Source organism: Neolamprologus brichardi, chromosome 13 (assembly GCF_056152115.1).
Source record: "Neolamprologus brichardi isolate AB-2024 chromosome 13, ASM5615211v1, whole genome shotgun sequence".
Lineage (NCBI taxonomy): Eukaryota > Metazoa > Chordata > Actinopteri > Cichliformes > Cichlidae > Neolamprologus > Neolamprologus brichardi.
Genome location: NC_142116.1, coordinates 265,001 through 280,000, shown reverse-complemented (window position 1 = coordinate 280,000; position 15,000 = coordinate 265,001). Strand labels below are relative to the sequence as shown.

Sequence of the window (15,000 nt, the reverse complement as noted above, 5' to 3'; positions counted from 1 at the left end):
GGACTCACCTGAGCGGGTCCTGCTCGGCCTCAGCGCAGCGATGCCACCAAGACCAGATCCCGACACGTTTGGGACGTGAAAAGTTTCCAATTTTACGTTCAAAATAAATACAAGAACCAGACTTCCTGCTCTTATCGTTAATTATGAAGAATGATTAGAAGTTAAAAACCCTGAAAAGTCGAGACGACATCATAAAATATTCATCTAACAACGAAAAACAAAAGTGACTGAAAATACAGCTGAGAAGCAGTTTAGAGTTAATATGAATGAAATGTTTGTATTTTAACGATTCGCCTGTGTAATCCACTTTCAGTGCTCTGCGAATAGTTTCAGATGCGGTGGATTCCCGTCATTGAAGCGCAGACAGAAAACCCAGGCCAGAGTTTCTCCCTCTGTACCTGGATAACTCCACCCTAGCACCACCTGTCTCTCTCCTCCTTTTCAGTTCACCGCATCATAAACTCATCATCATTCTGTTATAATTTACTTTTATTTGTGTCTGACAAGGTCTGTGATCCTGCCACGTGTGTCACAAACCTCATCTTGCTTGTTTGTAGCTCCACAAAAGTGACTCTGCTTACGATTATCAACTGAGCACGCACACGTGAGCCGTGACGCAGTTCACGTAACGCTATGAAAGGCAGAAGAGGAAGTAGTTCTTACCAATCATTTAGACGATCCCAATAATGTTGCTGTTTACTGTGTTCCTGTTAATGATAAACTCTCATTTTTTTCAAAATTACTAAATAATAATAATAATAATGGATTGCATTTATATAGCGCTTTACAATTCCACTATTCATTCACTCTCACATTCACACACTGGTGGAGGCTACAGTTGTAGCCACAGCTGCTCTGGGCAGACTGACTAAAATATCAATATTTTAATAGGAGAATCGATTCTAGAGCATAAATGTCTGTTATCAGAAGAATCAGTTCATCAGTGTCGATCCGCACACCACTACTGTCGACCATAATATCCTATTAGAGCGATTAGAACATGCTGTAGGTATTACAGGTACTGTGCTGCAGTGGTTTGTATCATATCTATCTAATAGACTCCAGTTTGTGCATGTAAATGGAGAGTCCTCTTCACACACTGAGGTTAATTATGGAGTTCCACAGGGTTCAGTGCTAGGACCAATTCTGTTTACATTATACATGCTTCCCTTAGGCAGCATCATTAGAAGACATAGCATACATTTACACTGCTATGCAGATGACACCCAGCTCTATCTGTCCATGGAGCCAGATAACACACACCAATGAGTTAAACTGCAGGAATGTCTTAAAGACATAAAGACCTGGATGGCCACTAACTTTCTGCTTCTTAATTCAGATCAAACTGAGGTCATTGTACTCGGCGCTGAAAAGCTTAGAAATATGGTATCTAAGCAGATTCTTACTCTGGATGGCATTACCTTGGCCTCCAGTAACACTGTGAGGAACCTTGGAGTCATTTTTGACCAGGATATGTCCTTCAACGCACATATTAAACAAATATGTAAGACTGCGTTCTTCCATTTGTGCAACATCTCTAAAGTTAGAAATATCCTGTCTCAGAGTGACGCTGAAAACTAGTTGTAGTCAAATAATTCAAGTCAGATCTGTGTTTCTTTGTCACCTGATCAGGTGTAATGGTGGCTCCCAGTCCCGTTCAGAAAACTTGGGTTAACTCTGATCCAGAAACTAGCCAATAGCAGACTTTGGTGCAGTACCCATGTCTCACCAGGTGAGAAAACACTTCAGTGTTCGTTTTCCTGTGTAGGTGTCCCAGTGCTCCCAGTGGCGTCCGCAATGCTGCCTGCCTCTATCCAGATCACAGGCGAGATGCTGTCGGCGGCTGAAGTTCAGGACATCTGTGAGAGTCTGAAGGAGGATGGCGTGCGCCTGCTGTCTGTGCGTGGCTGCCAGCTCTCAGATCGCGACTTTGGGCGTGTCTGCCGCAGCGTTGCTGAGTCGCGCTCGCTTGCTCAGCTGAACCTTAACCTGGGCGTTGTCTCCAGTATTGGCCGGACGCGGCACCTGGCTGACGCCCTGAAGACTAACCGCTCCCTGCAGACCCTGTTGTGAGTAGAACTTAAAGCTGATTGGCCACTAATCTAACTGTGAATGGTTTGTAAGTCTCTAACTCCACCCCTCCAGCCTTCATGGCAGCCCACTGTTGGACGCCGGCTTAGTGACCCTGAACCCCGCCCTGTCCACCCACCCTTCACTGGTGTGCCTGGATCTTGGTGACTGCATGCTGGGAGACGAGGCATTGGGTCTAATCTGCGGGATGCTGCCGCCAGACGGCGCAAAGTCAGGTAACACCTTCTGCCCTCCCACCACAGGTGAGCCAGGTCTCTCAGGTGTGACCCTGAACCTGGTCCGACTCTCACAGACAGAAGCTCATTAAAAAAACTCCCGATTTGAGGAAGCCTGAAATAGCAAGGGTCCCTGAGGGTTATCCCCCTCAGGCACCCTTGCTATTTCAGGCTCACATGACCTGAATTTGCGGGCGGCGCAGTGGCACGGTGGTTAGCACTGTTGCCTCACAGCAAGAAGGTCCTGAGTTCACTCCACCTTTCTGTGTGGAGTTTGCATGTTCTCCCCCGGTACTCCAGCTTCCTCCCACAGTCCAAAGTCATGCAGTTAGTGGGGTTAGGTTAACTGGAAACACTGAATTGCCCGTAGGTGTGAATGGGGGAGTGAATGAGAGTGCGAATGGTTGTCTGTCTCTGTGTGTTGGCCCTGCAACAGACTGCCGACCTGTCCAGGGTGGACTCCGCCTCTCACCCTGTGACAGCTGGGATAGGCTCCAGCGTCCCCCGCGACCCTGAAACGGACAAGCGGAAGCAAATAGATGGATGGGTGACCTGAATGGCTCTGCTCAGACCACCACGCAGCAAAGCATTCTGGGAGTTTTAACTCTTCACTGTGTGTGTGTGTGGTAGGGCTCAGGGAGCTCACTCTCAGTGCTAACCCAGGAATCAGCTCCAAAGGCTGGGCTCGACTCTCCATTGCTGTGGCGCACAGCTCGCAGCTCCGCGTGCTCAACCTGGACTACAACCCACTCGGTAACACATGTGTCATGATAACATGATGTCATAACAGCGTGATGTCATTATTGTTTGACGCTTTCGCTCTGTTTCCAGGTGATCAGATTGCAGGGATGCTGGCAGTTGCCGTGGCATCCAGCAGGACTCTGGAGGTTCTGGACCTGGAGGGAACCGGACTGACCAACCAGTCAGCACAGGTCGACCAATCACAGTGCTCCATTCTCTTCTTTGTCTCCAGTTCTCATCAGCAGAGAGCAGCTCTTTAAATACAACTAGAATGCAGATTCCAGAGAAGAGATGAGCGTCGGTTGGAAATCATTCAGTCTGGTTTTATTCACACCGTCAGGGTTTCTCCTCCGCTCTGAGAACAAAGCCACCATCCTGCAGTGATGTTTAGTCTGACCTGGTGGTGGCGCTGTGTCCCTGCAAAAAACTGTTCCCAGACCCTGAGTTCGGACTCAGTTTTCAGTTCACTTGTTTGTCCACCAGGGGGAAGTGATATGTCAGCATTGTGGCCTCGTTAGCACTGTGTTTCCTGTTTCAACTACTTTCACAATAAAAGCCTGAGTGTGTGGCCTGTGAAACTGCTGGATAAACAGAGACAATAACATAAATAAAAACACAGTGAACATCTAGAAGCTCTGAAGTGGTTGGAGGTGGAGGTAGATCACCTGTTCTCTCTTGAGCTTCAAAATGCTCTGAATGTTTTTGTTTGTTTGTTTTTGTCAAGGTCAGGGAGAAAAATCCAGGAGAATGTAATTAAAACTCTGTCCTCGCTAAACTGCATTTCTCACTGATGTATGTAAATTGGCTGTGTGGTCCAGCATCAACACATGGCATGCGCATGCGCATGCACATGCACATGCGATTGGTGCGTTCCAGTACTGTAAACACAAAGGAGCACACCTGACTGTAAAGATGGTTTTAAACTGAAAAGCTGCAGTCACGACCGAGTGGGGTCAGGTTCACTGTCCTCCCTGTCACGTTAAACATTTTGTACAGTTTTATTTTGAAGCCATGCTGCACTTCCTAAGAGATTTATAATGTGGTGGTCTCACCTGTGTGCAGGTATTCCTGGACATGGTGGAGAACTACCCGACCAGCCTGCGGGTCCTGGTTCTGGCTGAGAACGACATTAGTCCGGAGCTCCAGCAGCAGATCTGTGACCTGCTGTCTGAGGGGGAGGATGACGATGACAGAGAGGCCTTGCCTCTGGTGCCAGATCCTGCCTCCATCACTGCTTTCCAGCAAATCAGAGACAAGTATCACCCAATCAGAGACAAGTACCAGCTTCCCGCCTGGCTACCCCACAGCAGTAAGGGCTGAACATTCACCTTGTCCTCAGTTACAGAGTGTCCCTGCTCAGACTGTCTCTCCCTCAAACTGCACAAAACCAATACAGACCCAGCAACCTGGGATTATTTGCCAGGATATTGTACTGGCAAGAGCAATATTGCCCCCTTCCCCTAGTATAGACTTCTCTTTTCCACTTTAATCTATTATATATCCTTTTCTATCCCACTTTGCCTTGTATCGATCTGATTCGGTCCCACTTTACCCACTAGAAACCCAGTTCTGTTCCACTTTCCCCAAAAAACACCTGATTCTCTGTTACTGTAATCTGTACAGAACCAGTTCTTTGAAACTTTAATCTCTATAAACATGGTTCTTTCCTACTTTACGAAATGTAAATCTGGTTCTGTCGCAGTTTATCCACTATAGTCAAAGGTTTACTTTACTCAGTACAGAGCCAATTCTCCCACTTTAGCTTATATAGACATGACTATGTGCTACTCAGCACACTATAGACCTGGTTCTTTCATTATTTACCAAAAATAAACCTGGTTCTGTTCCACTTTACTCAATTTGAACCTGTTTTTTCCACTTTGTAGATCTGTTTTGTCCCACTTTACCTTGTATGGACCTGGTTCTAATTCATTCACTGTAGACTTTGCTCTTTTGTACTTTACTCAATAATTTACTTTACCAAGACCATTTTCTTCCTACATGACCCAATATAGAACTAGTTTTGTGTCACTTTACACTGTTTCTGTGTTTTTTCATTTTAAAAATATAAACCTGATTCTGTCCCATTGAGTATAGACTTGATTCTGTTGAAAATTCATCTCTGTAGACCTGGTTTTGTCCACTTTATCCAGTTTAGATTTGGTTGTGTCCCACAGTACCCTCTACAGACTTGGTTCTATCCAACATTACCCACTATAAACCAGTGTCCCAATTAGCCAGGTATAGATCTGGTTTTGTCCCACTATACTGAGTATAGACCTGGTGCCGTCCTTTGTGTGGTGTTTAGGTGTCCTTGGTGACAGTAGGAGGTTTGTATTTTGTATAATTGTGGACAAAGTGTTAATCTGGGTTACCTGCTACATAACTAGTCCCACTTGGTTTTACAATAATGGATATTTAATCAATATTAATCAATATGCCTTTTAAGATTTTCTGTTCTTTCGTGGTTCCTCTGTGATCCATAACAGCAGTGTGAGCTTGTCCTGATCCCAGGTCAGGTGAAGACCAGATAAATTATTCTTAAAAGCTGCAGTAACTACTGAGCAACAAATTTAAAAAGACACAGTGCAGACTCTTTGCTTTTTATTTCATACAGTGTCATTAAGTTTGAAAACCACTGCATACCAGCGATGAAGTTGAATTTAAGACTGAGTGTGATTTCAGCTTCTCAGCAAGTTCAGCAGCTTCATTTTATTTGAATGTGCCACAAATTTGGCAAACGGAGAGAAAATCTGCACACAAACCTAATCTAACAGCCTCTGTACACCAGGGGTGTCCAACTCCAGGCCTCGAGGGCCGGTGTCCTGCAGGTTTTAGACGTGTCAGCCTATTTAAATGGCTAAATGACCTCCTCAACATGTCTTGTAGTTCTCCAGAGGCCTGGTAATGAAGTCATCATTTCAGGTGTGCAGACCCAGGGTGACGTCTAAATCCTGCAGGACACTGGCCCTCGAGGCCTGGAGTTGGACATCCTGCTCTACACTGTGTCGTTAGATGAATGAGGTGTTTTTGTCTTTTTCTCTCAAATGTTGAGACAAACTGATTGATCTTAGTGCCGCTGTGACCGAGGCTTCAAATGATTGATCGTACATATTTAAACCTTTTCTACATCAGATTTTAGGTTGGTCTTCTTAAAGGAACAGTTCATTGTTGCCCTGTAGCTCAGTTCAGTATAAACAGAGGAATTAATGGACTTCCACCTAATTGTGCTTATTCCTGGACTTTTTCTGGAGTCTTTGAACCGACTTTTATTGATCCAGTGGAAGTAAATCAATCTAAAAGTGTGATCTGGAAAGGGCACGGAGGCCGTGGCGTGAGCTGCTGGTCCTGGTTAGAGAAACCGTGCTGAACTATGGCGTGAAGTTCTCAATGTCTTATTCTTTGACCCCACAGACTCCAGCACCCAGGCGGTTTTGCTGACGTCAGGTCTAGGTGAGAGCTTATTGGCTGAGACTGAGATGTGACCCCTCCCACAAACATACCCACTTCCAGTCAGGCTGCCGTCACTTTTTTCGGTTTGAATGGGTTTTTTTCTTCTGCACTGCACCTCTGTGGTTGTCAGATCACCTGATGGCTTGCACCCAATCACACGCCCCGCATGGTTCGATGTAGCACCTGAACACAGACGAGCAGAGAACTCAAACACGTCACGTGACCTCCACACAGGTGTTTGTTCTGCTTCTAATGAATGTACCTTTGGCTCTGTTGATTGGTTCTGATGTCACAACAATAAAACTGTTTACAGCTTCTTAAAAACAAAGGCTCTGATTGGTCGTTTGCTGCCAGCACACACTTAAACACACTGAACAAGTTTGTCTGAAACTTGCTCCCATGTTTGGCGTTTAAAGGTGGCCCTTAAACCGATCTCCGTTTAGCGAGCGGGCCAGTGGGACGAGCGGTTTCATACAGTCCCGTTACCAGTCTCGACAAACAGAGCTACTGCTTTAAAGTTTTGGATCATTTAAATGAAATTTTTCAAATATCAGTCAACACACAAAGTGAATCTGTACCAGGAAGTGTTGCGAAATCAGTTTCACCCCGGTTCTTTTATTCGTCGAAACTTCCAGAGACGGCACCGGAACTCAGTAGTCATTTTCACAAAACTTTTATTCATCTTTATTCATCTTCATTTAAGCATGCACTTGAAGGGAAGACGAGGCCGGTGTGTCCCTCTGCAAAATCTTCACCCCTTTGTTAGTTACAGCCAGCTTTATAGAGGTGTCCCCATCATAAAACCCCCCTACGGTGTGCTGCAAACTGTGTCTGTGTCTATGTGAGTGCTCGTGTGTGACTGTGTACGCATACCTGTGTGTATGTGTGTGCGCGTAAGTAAGTGTGCGTGACAGTTAAAACACTGGGTGTAGGTGACTCCCTAGAGGTCATAAAAAACCCATTTCCCTTCCAGACCACAGTTATCCAGGTCAAATGTTGAGACCTTTCACAGTTCAACTGGGGGAGGAGTCTCCTACCATCTACTCCTAAGTTCATGACAGTCAGGCCTTTGTCACATTGAGGGCAGTGTCAGTATGTCTACAATAATTCTACATTCTATGTTAACACATTTCTAAACTCTAAAATAAGCTAAACATTTCTACAGAAGCGCAAAACTTCACTGTTTGATGAATTCAGTTTCACAGGTGACGAAAGATGGAAGGAGGAAGAGAGTTTTCAAAAGTCATAGACACGAACTGATGAAACCTTGCAGTTAGTTTCAAACATTTTAATCAGATGCAGTCACCTGATTATTTAATAAATGTGACAACAACTGTAATGTGTGAGAGTATGGTGTGGTTCTGCAGGAGGTCTTGATGAGTCTTTATCTTTGTCTGAGTGTTGGTAAGTTTCCTGGCTGGTCTGTTTTATCGGTCGAAGGATAAAGATGCTCAAACACTTTGTGAAGGTTCGCTCAGACCTGCAGACGCCATAGAGCAGCAGCAGCACGCAGCAACAGGACGTGACGACCGTCATTACGGAGGTTAGGGCCGCACAGTGGCGAGGTGGTTAGCACTGTTGCCTCACAGCAAGAAGACCTCGACTCCACCATGTCTGTTGTCTGTGTGGAGTAGGTGGGTGCTTCTCCTCCTTCTCCTTATTTTAACCATGATTCTGAATTGGACATAAATGTGAATGGTTGTCTGTCTGTCTGTGTTAACCCGTGCCTGCCTCCCGCCCTAGCAGGTAGCGAAGGGCTGTGGAAAGTAATGGATGGATGTAAGAGTTTTTCCTTTTTTCTAATGGTAATGGTTTTTACCGCCCCTGGTTTTTAATTTTACTTCACTGTAATGACCTTCCTGTGTTACCATGGCAACATGACTGCCTAAGAAAAGCCTGAAAAGACAGCGTTAAACCTGAAGACACGTCAGTGGCTACAGATCCAGGCCGCTGACTCCTACCTGCAGGTCAACGGTTCAGTCCTGCATGTGATCCAGACTGACTCGGGGATCTCGGATCAGGACTCCTGCATGCTCAGACGCCCCCTGGTGGAGAGTCCGACTGCTGCATCAAGGATTCAGACACGAAAGAACCCAGGAGGTAAAGTTCAGAAACAGCTTTAATGTCTGTGTGGGGATCTGTTCAGTGACATCAGAAGTTTCCGTCTGCGTTTTTGTCCCTGTAACGTGATGAGGTCTGACAGCTGTGTGTGTGTGGGCAGAGCACACGTGCATGTACACCATACAATAAATAAACATGTTATATACAAATACAGTCGTAACATATTCACACTTCACTTTGATGTGAGTAGATTTCATCTCAAAGATCAGACTGTGGTCACGTCCCATCAGGCTTCACTCAGTAACCCACGACGACGCCAAACTTTCATTTAGCGGTTCTTGTTGGGCAGGAAGCTGCAGCTTTCTAAAAGCTGGCCAATCAAAGAAAGCTAAAACAGGAGGATTATTCTGAACTGTGAATCATGCAAAGCTGCTCAGTCTGAGAATAAAGAGGCGGAGCCAAGCCACACAGATCTCCACCTGAAAACTTCTGGAAGCCTCAGAACGCCATCTGATTTTCATCCACATTTAAATTCTGGACTTTTGTGTCGCTCGGCGTGGCCGAGTGTGGGCTGATGATGTCATTCTTTTAAAGGTCAATCTACTCACAGTTAATTTTATTTTCCAAGTGATTATAAGAAATGAGTTGATAAATTATTGATTTATAAAATAAAGCTTCAGTTTCAATTGACTCTTTCAAAATAAAAGCCTCCACATGCCCCTGGGACAAGCCCCTCTGAGCTGACTGCAGAGGTGCACCCTGGGTAATGTAGGTGGGGTTTAAACTGTCCATTCAGTCGTCCTGTGACAACATGGATGATGTCATAGTTCAGGTGCTCGCTGGGAGCTGAACCTGAGGCAGGTGGAGCTGTGTCCCGCCCCCTCGGTCAGTCTAAATGACCTCCGTGTTGAGTTTCTTCTTCTCTGGTTCTGCTGCGCTCAGAAACCTGATTTGTCCCTCCTCCTCGTCCGGCCACGCTCGCTCGCGGCTTTTCTGTCCTCTCTGTGAAGACGATGATGTCACAGAGGACCAGCAGGAGGTGTGTCCACAGTTCCTGCAGTGACCCTGCAGAACAAGGGCGGTGGTCAGCACCACCATGGTGAGCGTCACCCCTGCCAACACCAGCACGATGATGAGCTGCACCTCTGACAGGCCAGCGCCACTGCGCTCGCTCACAGTCACTTTTAGCAGTCTGTCACTGTGACGGCTGCTGTTCCTACCGTCGCCGCTGCTAGTTGTGATTCTCTGGCTCCTCCCTCTACGTCCTCCTCCCTCCCACCCAACCGTTGTCCAGCCGGGTTTGCCGGCGTCGCTGCTAGTTGGCATCTCACAGATGTCTCCAGTGAAGCCAGGCTGGCAGACGCAGTGGAAGCCGCTGGCGCGGTCGAGGCAGCGGCCCCCGTTCAGGCACGGCTGACTGGCGCAGTCGTCCAGGTTGACGGTGCAGAAGCGCCCGCTGAATCCCACAGGGCAGACGCACAAGAAGCGGTTGAACCCATCAACACAGGTGGCACCATTGGCACATGGCTTCATCAGACAGTCATCAACGTCAGTCTCACAGCGAGGCCCCGTGAAGCCGGCCAGGCAGCGACACGTCAGCTCTGGTGCGAAACCGTCAGCGTCCTCACAGAGACCGCCATTTTTACACGGAGACCTGCAGGTAGTGAAGAGGAAGATAAGAAAACCAGCAGACTGCAGCAAACATCAATGCCTGGTTCATAAACAGGAAGTACCAGAACCTGCAGTTCCTCTACCGTCCAGCAGAGGCAGCAGTGAGTCAGTCCCCACAGACTCCCATGTTAAAACTTACAGCAGAAATTAACGTGTTTACAGCCTGATACACAAACTGTTCTGGGCTCTGTAGATAACATCCCCTCCATAACACCTGTATTAAACTTTTGTTACAGAATAAAGAGAGGAGGAAGTAGACGAGAGCAGAAGAAGAGTGTCAGGATATGCAGATGACACAGTTTTATATACGGGAGAAGACTCTGACCGTTTATCTGGATTTCATGTCAGGAGTCAGAGACAAATGTAACAATGTGTAACAATGTGGGTGTTACAAATGTAACAATGTGTAACATTGTTTTGAGGCTTAAAGTGTGGATCATTAGGGGTGTGGCCTAGTTGATAGACAGGTGGACGGTGACACAGGCAGCTGTCCCTAAACTGGACCTCATGACCGCGTTTGTGCCGTTGGAGCACTTTTAATGACATCATCAGGCCAATCATATGGCTGCTGTGAGGTGAGTGTACTAACAGAGCATCCAGAAGGCGGAGCTCCAATTTCAGGATTTTATTTGGATGGAGCACTGATTAGCAGAAATCTGTGTCCATGTGATGCTCCGCCCACTCATCCAAAGTGCTAACTGAAACGCTCAAATCAATGATGTCACAGTGGCCACGCCCATCTGTTCTACAGTTTACGGTCTGCAGGTCGACAACAGTGTGTGCACCTGAAGCTACTTCTCCTTTACTGCAGTAAAATCTGTCAAATGTACTGAAGTCGTTTATTTTTACTGCTGCTGAAAAGTCACGTGACAATTACTGAGCTCATTAATCAGCATAATTATTCTGCTAATTATTAAAAATAAATTCAGCTAAAAACATTCCAGGAAAAATAGGAAACCCTTTGTTGTTTGATCGGTAACGGTAGTGTGTTGGTGTGTGTCCTCCATAAGAGGAGCTCACACCTCCTCTGGTGACACGGGCCGGTCCTCTGCTGGCAGTTGTTGCCGTGGAAACCTTGAGGGCACAGACAGGTGAAGTCGCCGCTGTCCTGAATCACACAGGTGGCTCCGTTCTGACACGGCTGCTGCTGCGAGCACACGTTCAGGTCTGACAGACAGCAGGAGACAGGTGAGCTCAGACGCACTGACGGAAAGATGGCAAAAGAAAGATGGCAGACGTTAACTCACAGGTGACCTCTGACCTTTGTCGCAGAAGCGCCCTCCCCAGCCTGGCTCGCAGGTGCACTGCCAGGGCTGCTCGCAGGAACCGTGCACGCAGCCGGGCATCGGCATGCAGCGGTCGCACAGTTCGCCGTCCCAGCCAGGGTCACACCTGGAAGTGGGAAGGACGCAAGGAGACATGAGGGGGAAAGTTAGTAAAATAGATCTGTGACAGAAACACAGATCAGGTGAGTTACACCTGTGTAAAGTCCTCCTGAACAAGCCACGAGCTGACAGGCAGCCGGGACATTGATTGGGCAGTGATGGACGATTGATTGATCGATCAATTGATTGATGGAGTGTCACCTGCAGACTCTGAACTCGTCACAATGGCTGTTGGCGATGCTGCAGCTGCAGTCAGTTTCTGCAGGGTGAGAAACAGGTTGCATCAGTCACACCTGCACAGACGTTTAACATAGAGCAGCAGAGCTCATGTGATGATGATGTCACTGTGACATCATGTGATGATGATGTCACAGTGCCCCTTTAATCAGATACAAACAGAAGCAGCAAACTGACGTTCGTTACCTGAAACAAAGAAAATTAGCTGAAAGAGCCAGAAACCTGATTGGCTGACCAAACACAGCCAATCAGCAGAGAGACTGAGGGGATGCAATCATGTGTTGAGGTGTGGCAGGTAGAGTCAGGTGGAGTCCCTGATGATGACGATGATGATCCCCTCATCATCCTCATCCCGTTATCATCTTCTTCTTCGTCTTCATTATCTTTACCTTCAAAGTGTTTTTTATCTAGACGCCATTTTGGGAGCTGCCGGGAACAGTGAGCGCGCCTCTCATAACTGCAGCAGCAGCTGGGAGTTATGTGAGACGGGTCGGACAGCAGCGAGGGGGCTCCGGCTGACAGCTGGGAGAGCCCGGATTAGCAGGAACAATGAGCCGCCGAGCGCCTCGGAGCGTGCTCAGTGAGGATCCATCCATCCAGCCGTGACAGTGGATTGTGTGTGTGTGTGTGTGCTGATTGAAGCTTCCTTTCTCACTGGTCTGCTGCTGTCTGATTGGTCAGGGGCACACCTGTGGCTCTCGTTAGCCATCCAGTCAGAGTCCCTGATGGAGGCTGTAGTGGTGGAGGCGGTGCGAAGGCCCTGACCTGCGGCGTGTGTGCCCACAGAAAGGTCATGAGGTCACGCCTTCAGGAGCCCACCGCTGTTTCCTCCGAGTGTCCGGTTTAATTTGAGCGTTCGAATGTTGCCCTCGGCTGTCGCACCGTGCCACTATCATGGAGTAATCTCATTACTGCTGTATCTACTGATGTAATTAGAATACCTCCGATCTCACGCCGACGTCTGTAAGTGTGAAGATCATTTTAACTCAGAGAGAAGAAACTGTGAGTGCGGAGCACGCCGCGTTTCCACGTTAGCATGAAACATGTGACGACAGCTAGCACGCGGCGTTGGGGTTGCAATATTTGATTTTGCTCGTGTGCATCGTGACAAATGAATGCACGTTTGTAGCCTCTGATCAATGGCTGAGCCTTGAAGCAGCAGTCTACAGAGTGATTGGTGCACAGCAGGAGGTGTGACTATGTGACCTACCTTGACCTGCGCAGGGTGGAGTGATGATACCGTGGAGGACGCAACAGCTCAGCGCCAGCGTGGCGGCTGCGGCTCTGAGCACCCACATATCGACTGGGGCGAAGACGACGGCCTGTAACAGAAAACGGAAAGCTGGTCACGTGACCTACAGGGTCGTACGCACAGCAAAGACTCGACAAGCTGCAGGTAAATGTGAGCGCGCTCAGTAACAGCACAGACACACGAGACATGACAACAGACGCAAACCAAACACAAGGCTTTTATTTTTAAATCCACAAAGGAAGGACAGAGCATCAACAGACGCCGGAAGACCGACGGGTACGACTGACTGTGTGAGGTCAGGAGGTCAGGGAGGCGGAGACAAGAGGGACAACCACGGAGCAGGACACTACAGATACAGAGCGACTGGAAGCTCACCAAAGCGGACACACCATCACCACAAAATAAAAGTCTGAACCAAAAAACACAAAGACGAAGGTGAACACGAGCCACAGAGCCCAGCGCCGCGGTCACACGGCGAGAGGAAGCTGACCCCAGATCAAACACGCATTGACTCCTGGGAGCTTTTCAAAGGCGTATCTGCGGCGCGGGAAGCTGAGACGGCGCTTATCAAACACAGCACTCTGTGATGACGCCACGGCGCATCTGAGAGAAGCTGTGAAGGAAAAGTTGGAGAGCATCAGGGATGAGGCGGCGAAGCTCAGACAGGAAGTGATGCTTCCTGAAGAGGAAGTAGTTCCTTCCAATGTAGACAATCCGAATGATAGTTTCTTTCCACCGTGTTCCTGTTAATGTTAAACTACAAATTTACCCTAAATTACTAAAATATCGATATTTTAATGTGAGAATCGACTCTAGAACATAAACGACTGGTATCGGAGGAATCGATATTTCAGTATCAATCCGCACATCACTAGCCGAAGCTTTAGACTCCCTCCCCGTCCTCCTTCAGGGTCTTGTGGCTCGCTCTGAGCTGGCCTGTTGCTGTAGTGACGGCGCCTCAGGTCGCTCTGCCCACGCGCTCGACTCGCAGGCAGGAAAGAGCGCGGATCATTTTTCCTGAGATTACAGCGACGAGCTCAACCTCCGCACGGACAGGAACCGACATGCCAGATCAGTGTGTCTGGCATACCACAGCACACACACACACACACACACACACACACTTTATCCTGCCTGTTTGCTCCAGAAAGAGAAGAATGAGGGGAGTGTATGAGGAGAGATGGCAACAGGTGGCCAATTTAATGCTTCAGCACACACACACACACACACACACACACACACACACACACACAACAAGCTGACTCACTGCATCCAAGTGTTTCTGTGGAAATAAACCGGCGGTCTGTGTGAGTGGCATCGACAGGGGGCGGAGACAGGGCGGTGAGGTCCCGCCCTCCACCACGCCTGAGTGTAACCACACACACCTTCAGCTTTCATCGGTTTTTGTTTGTTTTGATGTGTTGTGGAAACTCGCCGTGTGTTTTTCTACGATCGTGTTTAATAACTGGAGGGCGTGGCTAAAAGAATGATCTCGCTGACTCATCTCGCCGCACACAGGCTGACCATGTGTCGGCCAGCGTGCGGCGAGATTATTTAGTTTAGTTTTTATTACAGCATTTTCACGTGAATTTCATTTTAATATCTTTATTTTCATTTTCCTGTTATTTTAATTTTATTTAAATTGTTATTATAGTTTTATTATGTTTTGTGAGCAAACAGTGTGTGTGGCGAGGCGTCTGCGTGTTCTCCCTGGCATCGTGCTGCTGATACTGACGCTTCCTTCAGTCTGAAAGATCCTCCAGCCTCAAGGGCGAGCTTTCAGCGGAGCTCCGCCTCTTTCACTGTTTGATGTTCAACTTGTTTTTTCCATTGTAACTTCCTCCATCCTTCAGAGGCGGCGAGGGTTTGTACAGCTGTAAACGATACCTGTGAG

General features: G+C 47.7%; 2 protein-coding genes across 6 annotated transcripts in view; one reads left to right on the top strand and one right to left on the bottom strand.

Moving 5' to 3' along the window:
- Window positions 1–6,828, top strand: part of lrrc73 (leucine rich repeat containing 73) — a 12,561-nt gene extending 5,733 nt beyond the window's left edge. For 3 of the 4 annotated variants that reach the window (XM_087849867.1, XM_006806846.3, XM_006806845.3), the window contains exons 2-7: window positions 1,769–2,069; window positions 2,146–2,306; window positions 2,937–3,059; window positions 3,138–3,238; window positions 4,110–4,356; window positions 6,462–6,828. In XM_087849867.1, the coding sequence (XP_087705993.1) occupies window positions 1,769–2,069; window positions 2,146–2,306; window positions 2,937–3,059; window positions 3,138–3,238; window positions 4,110–4,356; window positions 6,462–6,532 (1,004 nt within the window). In that variant the 3' untranslated portion in view covers window positions 6,533–6,828. Of the gene's footprint in view, window positions 1–1,580; window positions 1,733–1,768; window positions 2,070–2,145; window positions 2,307–2,936; window positions 3,060–3,137; window positions 3,239–4,109; window positions 4,357–6,461 lie in introns of those variants that run through there. The other variant, XM_006806847.3, reaches the window with a different exon arrangement.
- Window positions 6,829–8,636: 1,808 nt separating this feature from the next.
- dlk2 (delta-like 2 homolog (Drosophila)) overlaps window positions 8,637–15,000 on the bottom strand; it is a 12,343-nt gene continuing 5,979 nt past the window's right edge. The window contains exons 1-6 of one of the 2 annotated variants that reach the window (XM_087849654.1): window positions 14,374–14,420; window positions 13,065–13,176; window positions 11,819–11,876; window positions 11,494–11,624; window positions 11,255–11,399; window positions 8,637–10,215 (exon numbers count right to left, since the gene is read on the bottom strand). In XM_087849654.1, coding sequence (XP_087705780.1) covers window positions 9,453–10,215; window positions 11,255–11,399; window positions 11,494–11,624; window positions 11,819–11,876; window positions 13,065–13,152 — 1,185 coding nt within the window. In that variant the 5' untranslated portion in view covers window positions 13,153–13,176; window positions 14,374–14,420 and the 3' untranslated portion in view covers window positions 8,637–9,452. Of the gene's footprint in view, window positions 10,216–11,254; window positions 11,400–11,493; window positions 11,625–11,818; window positions 11,877–13,064; window positions 13,177–14,373; window positions 14,421–15,000 lie in introns of those variants that run through there. The other variant, XM_035914863.2, reaches the window with a different exon arrangement.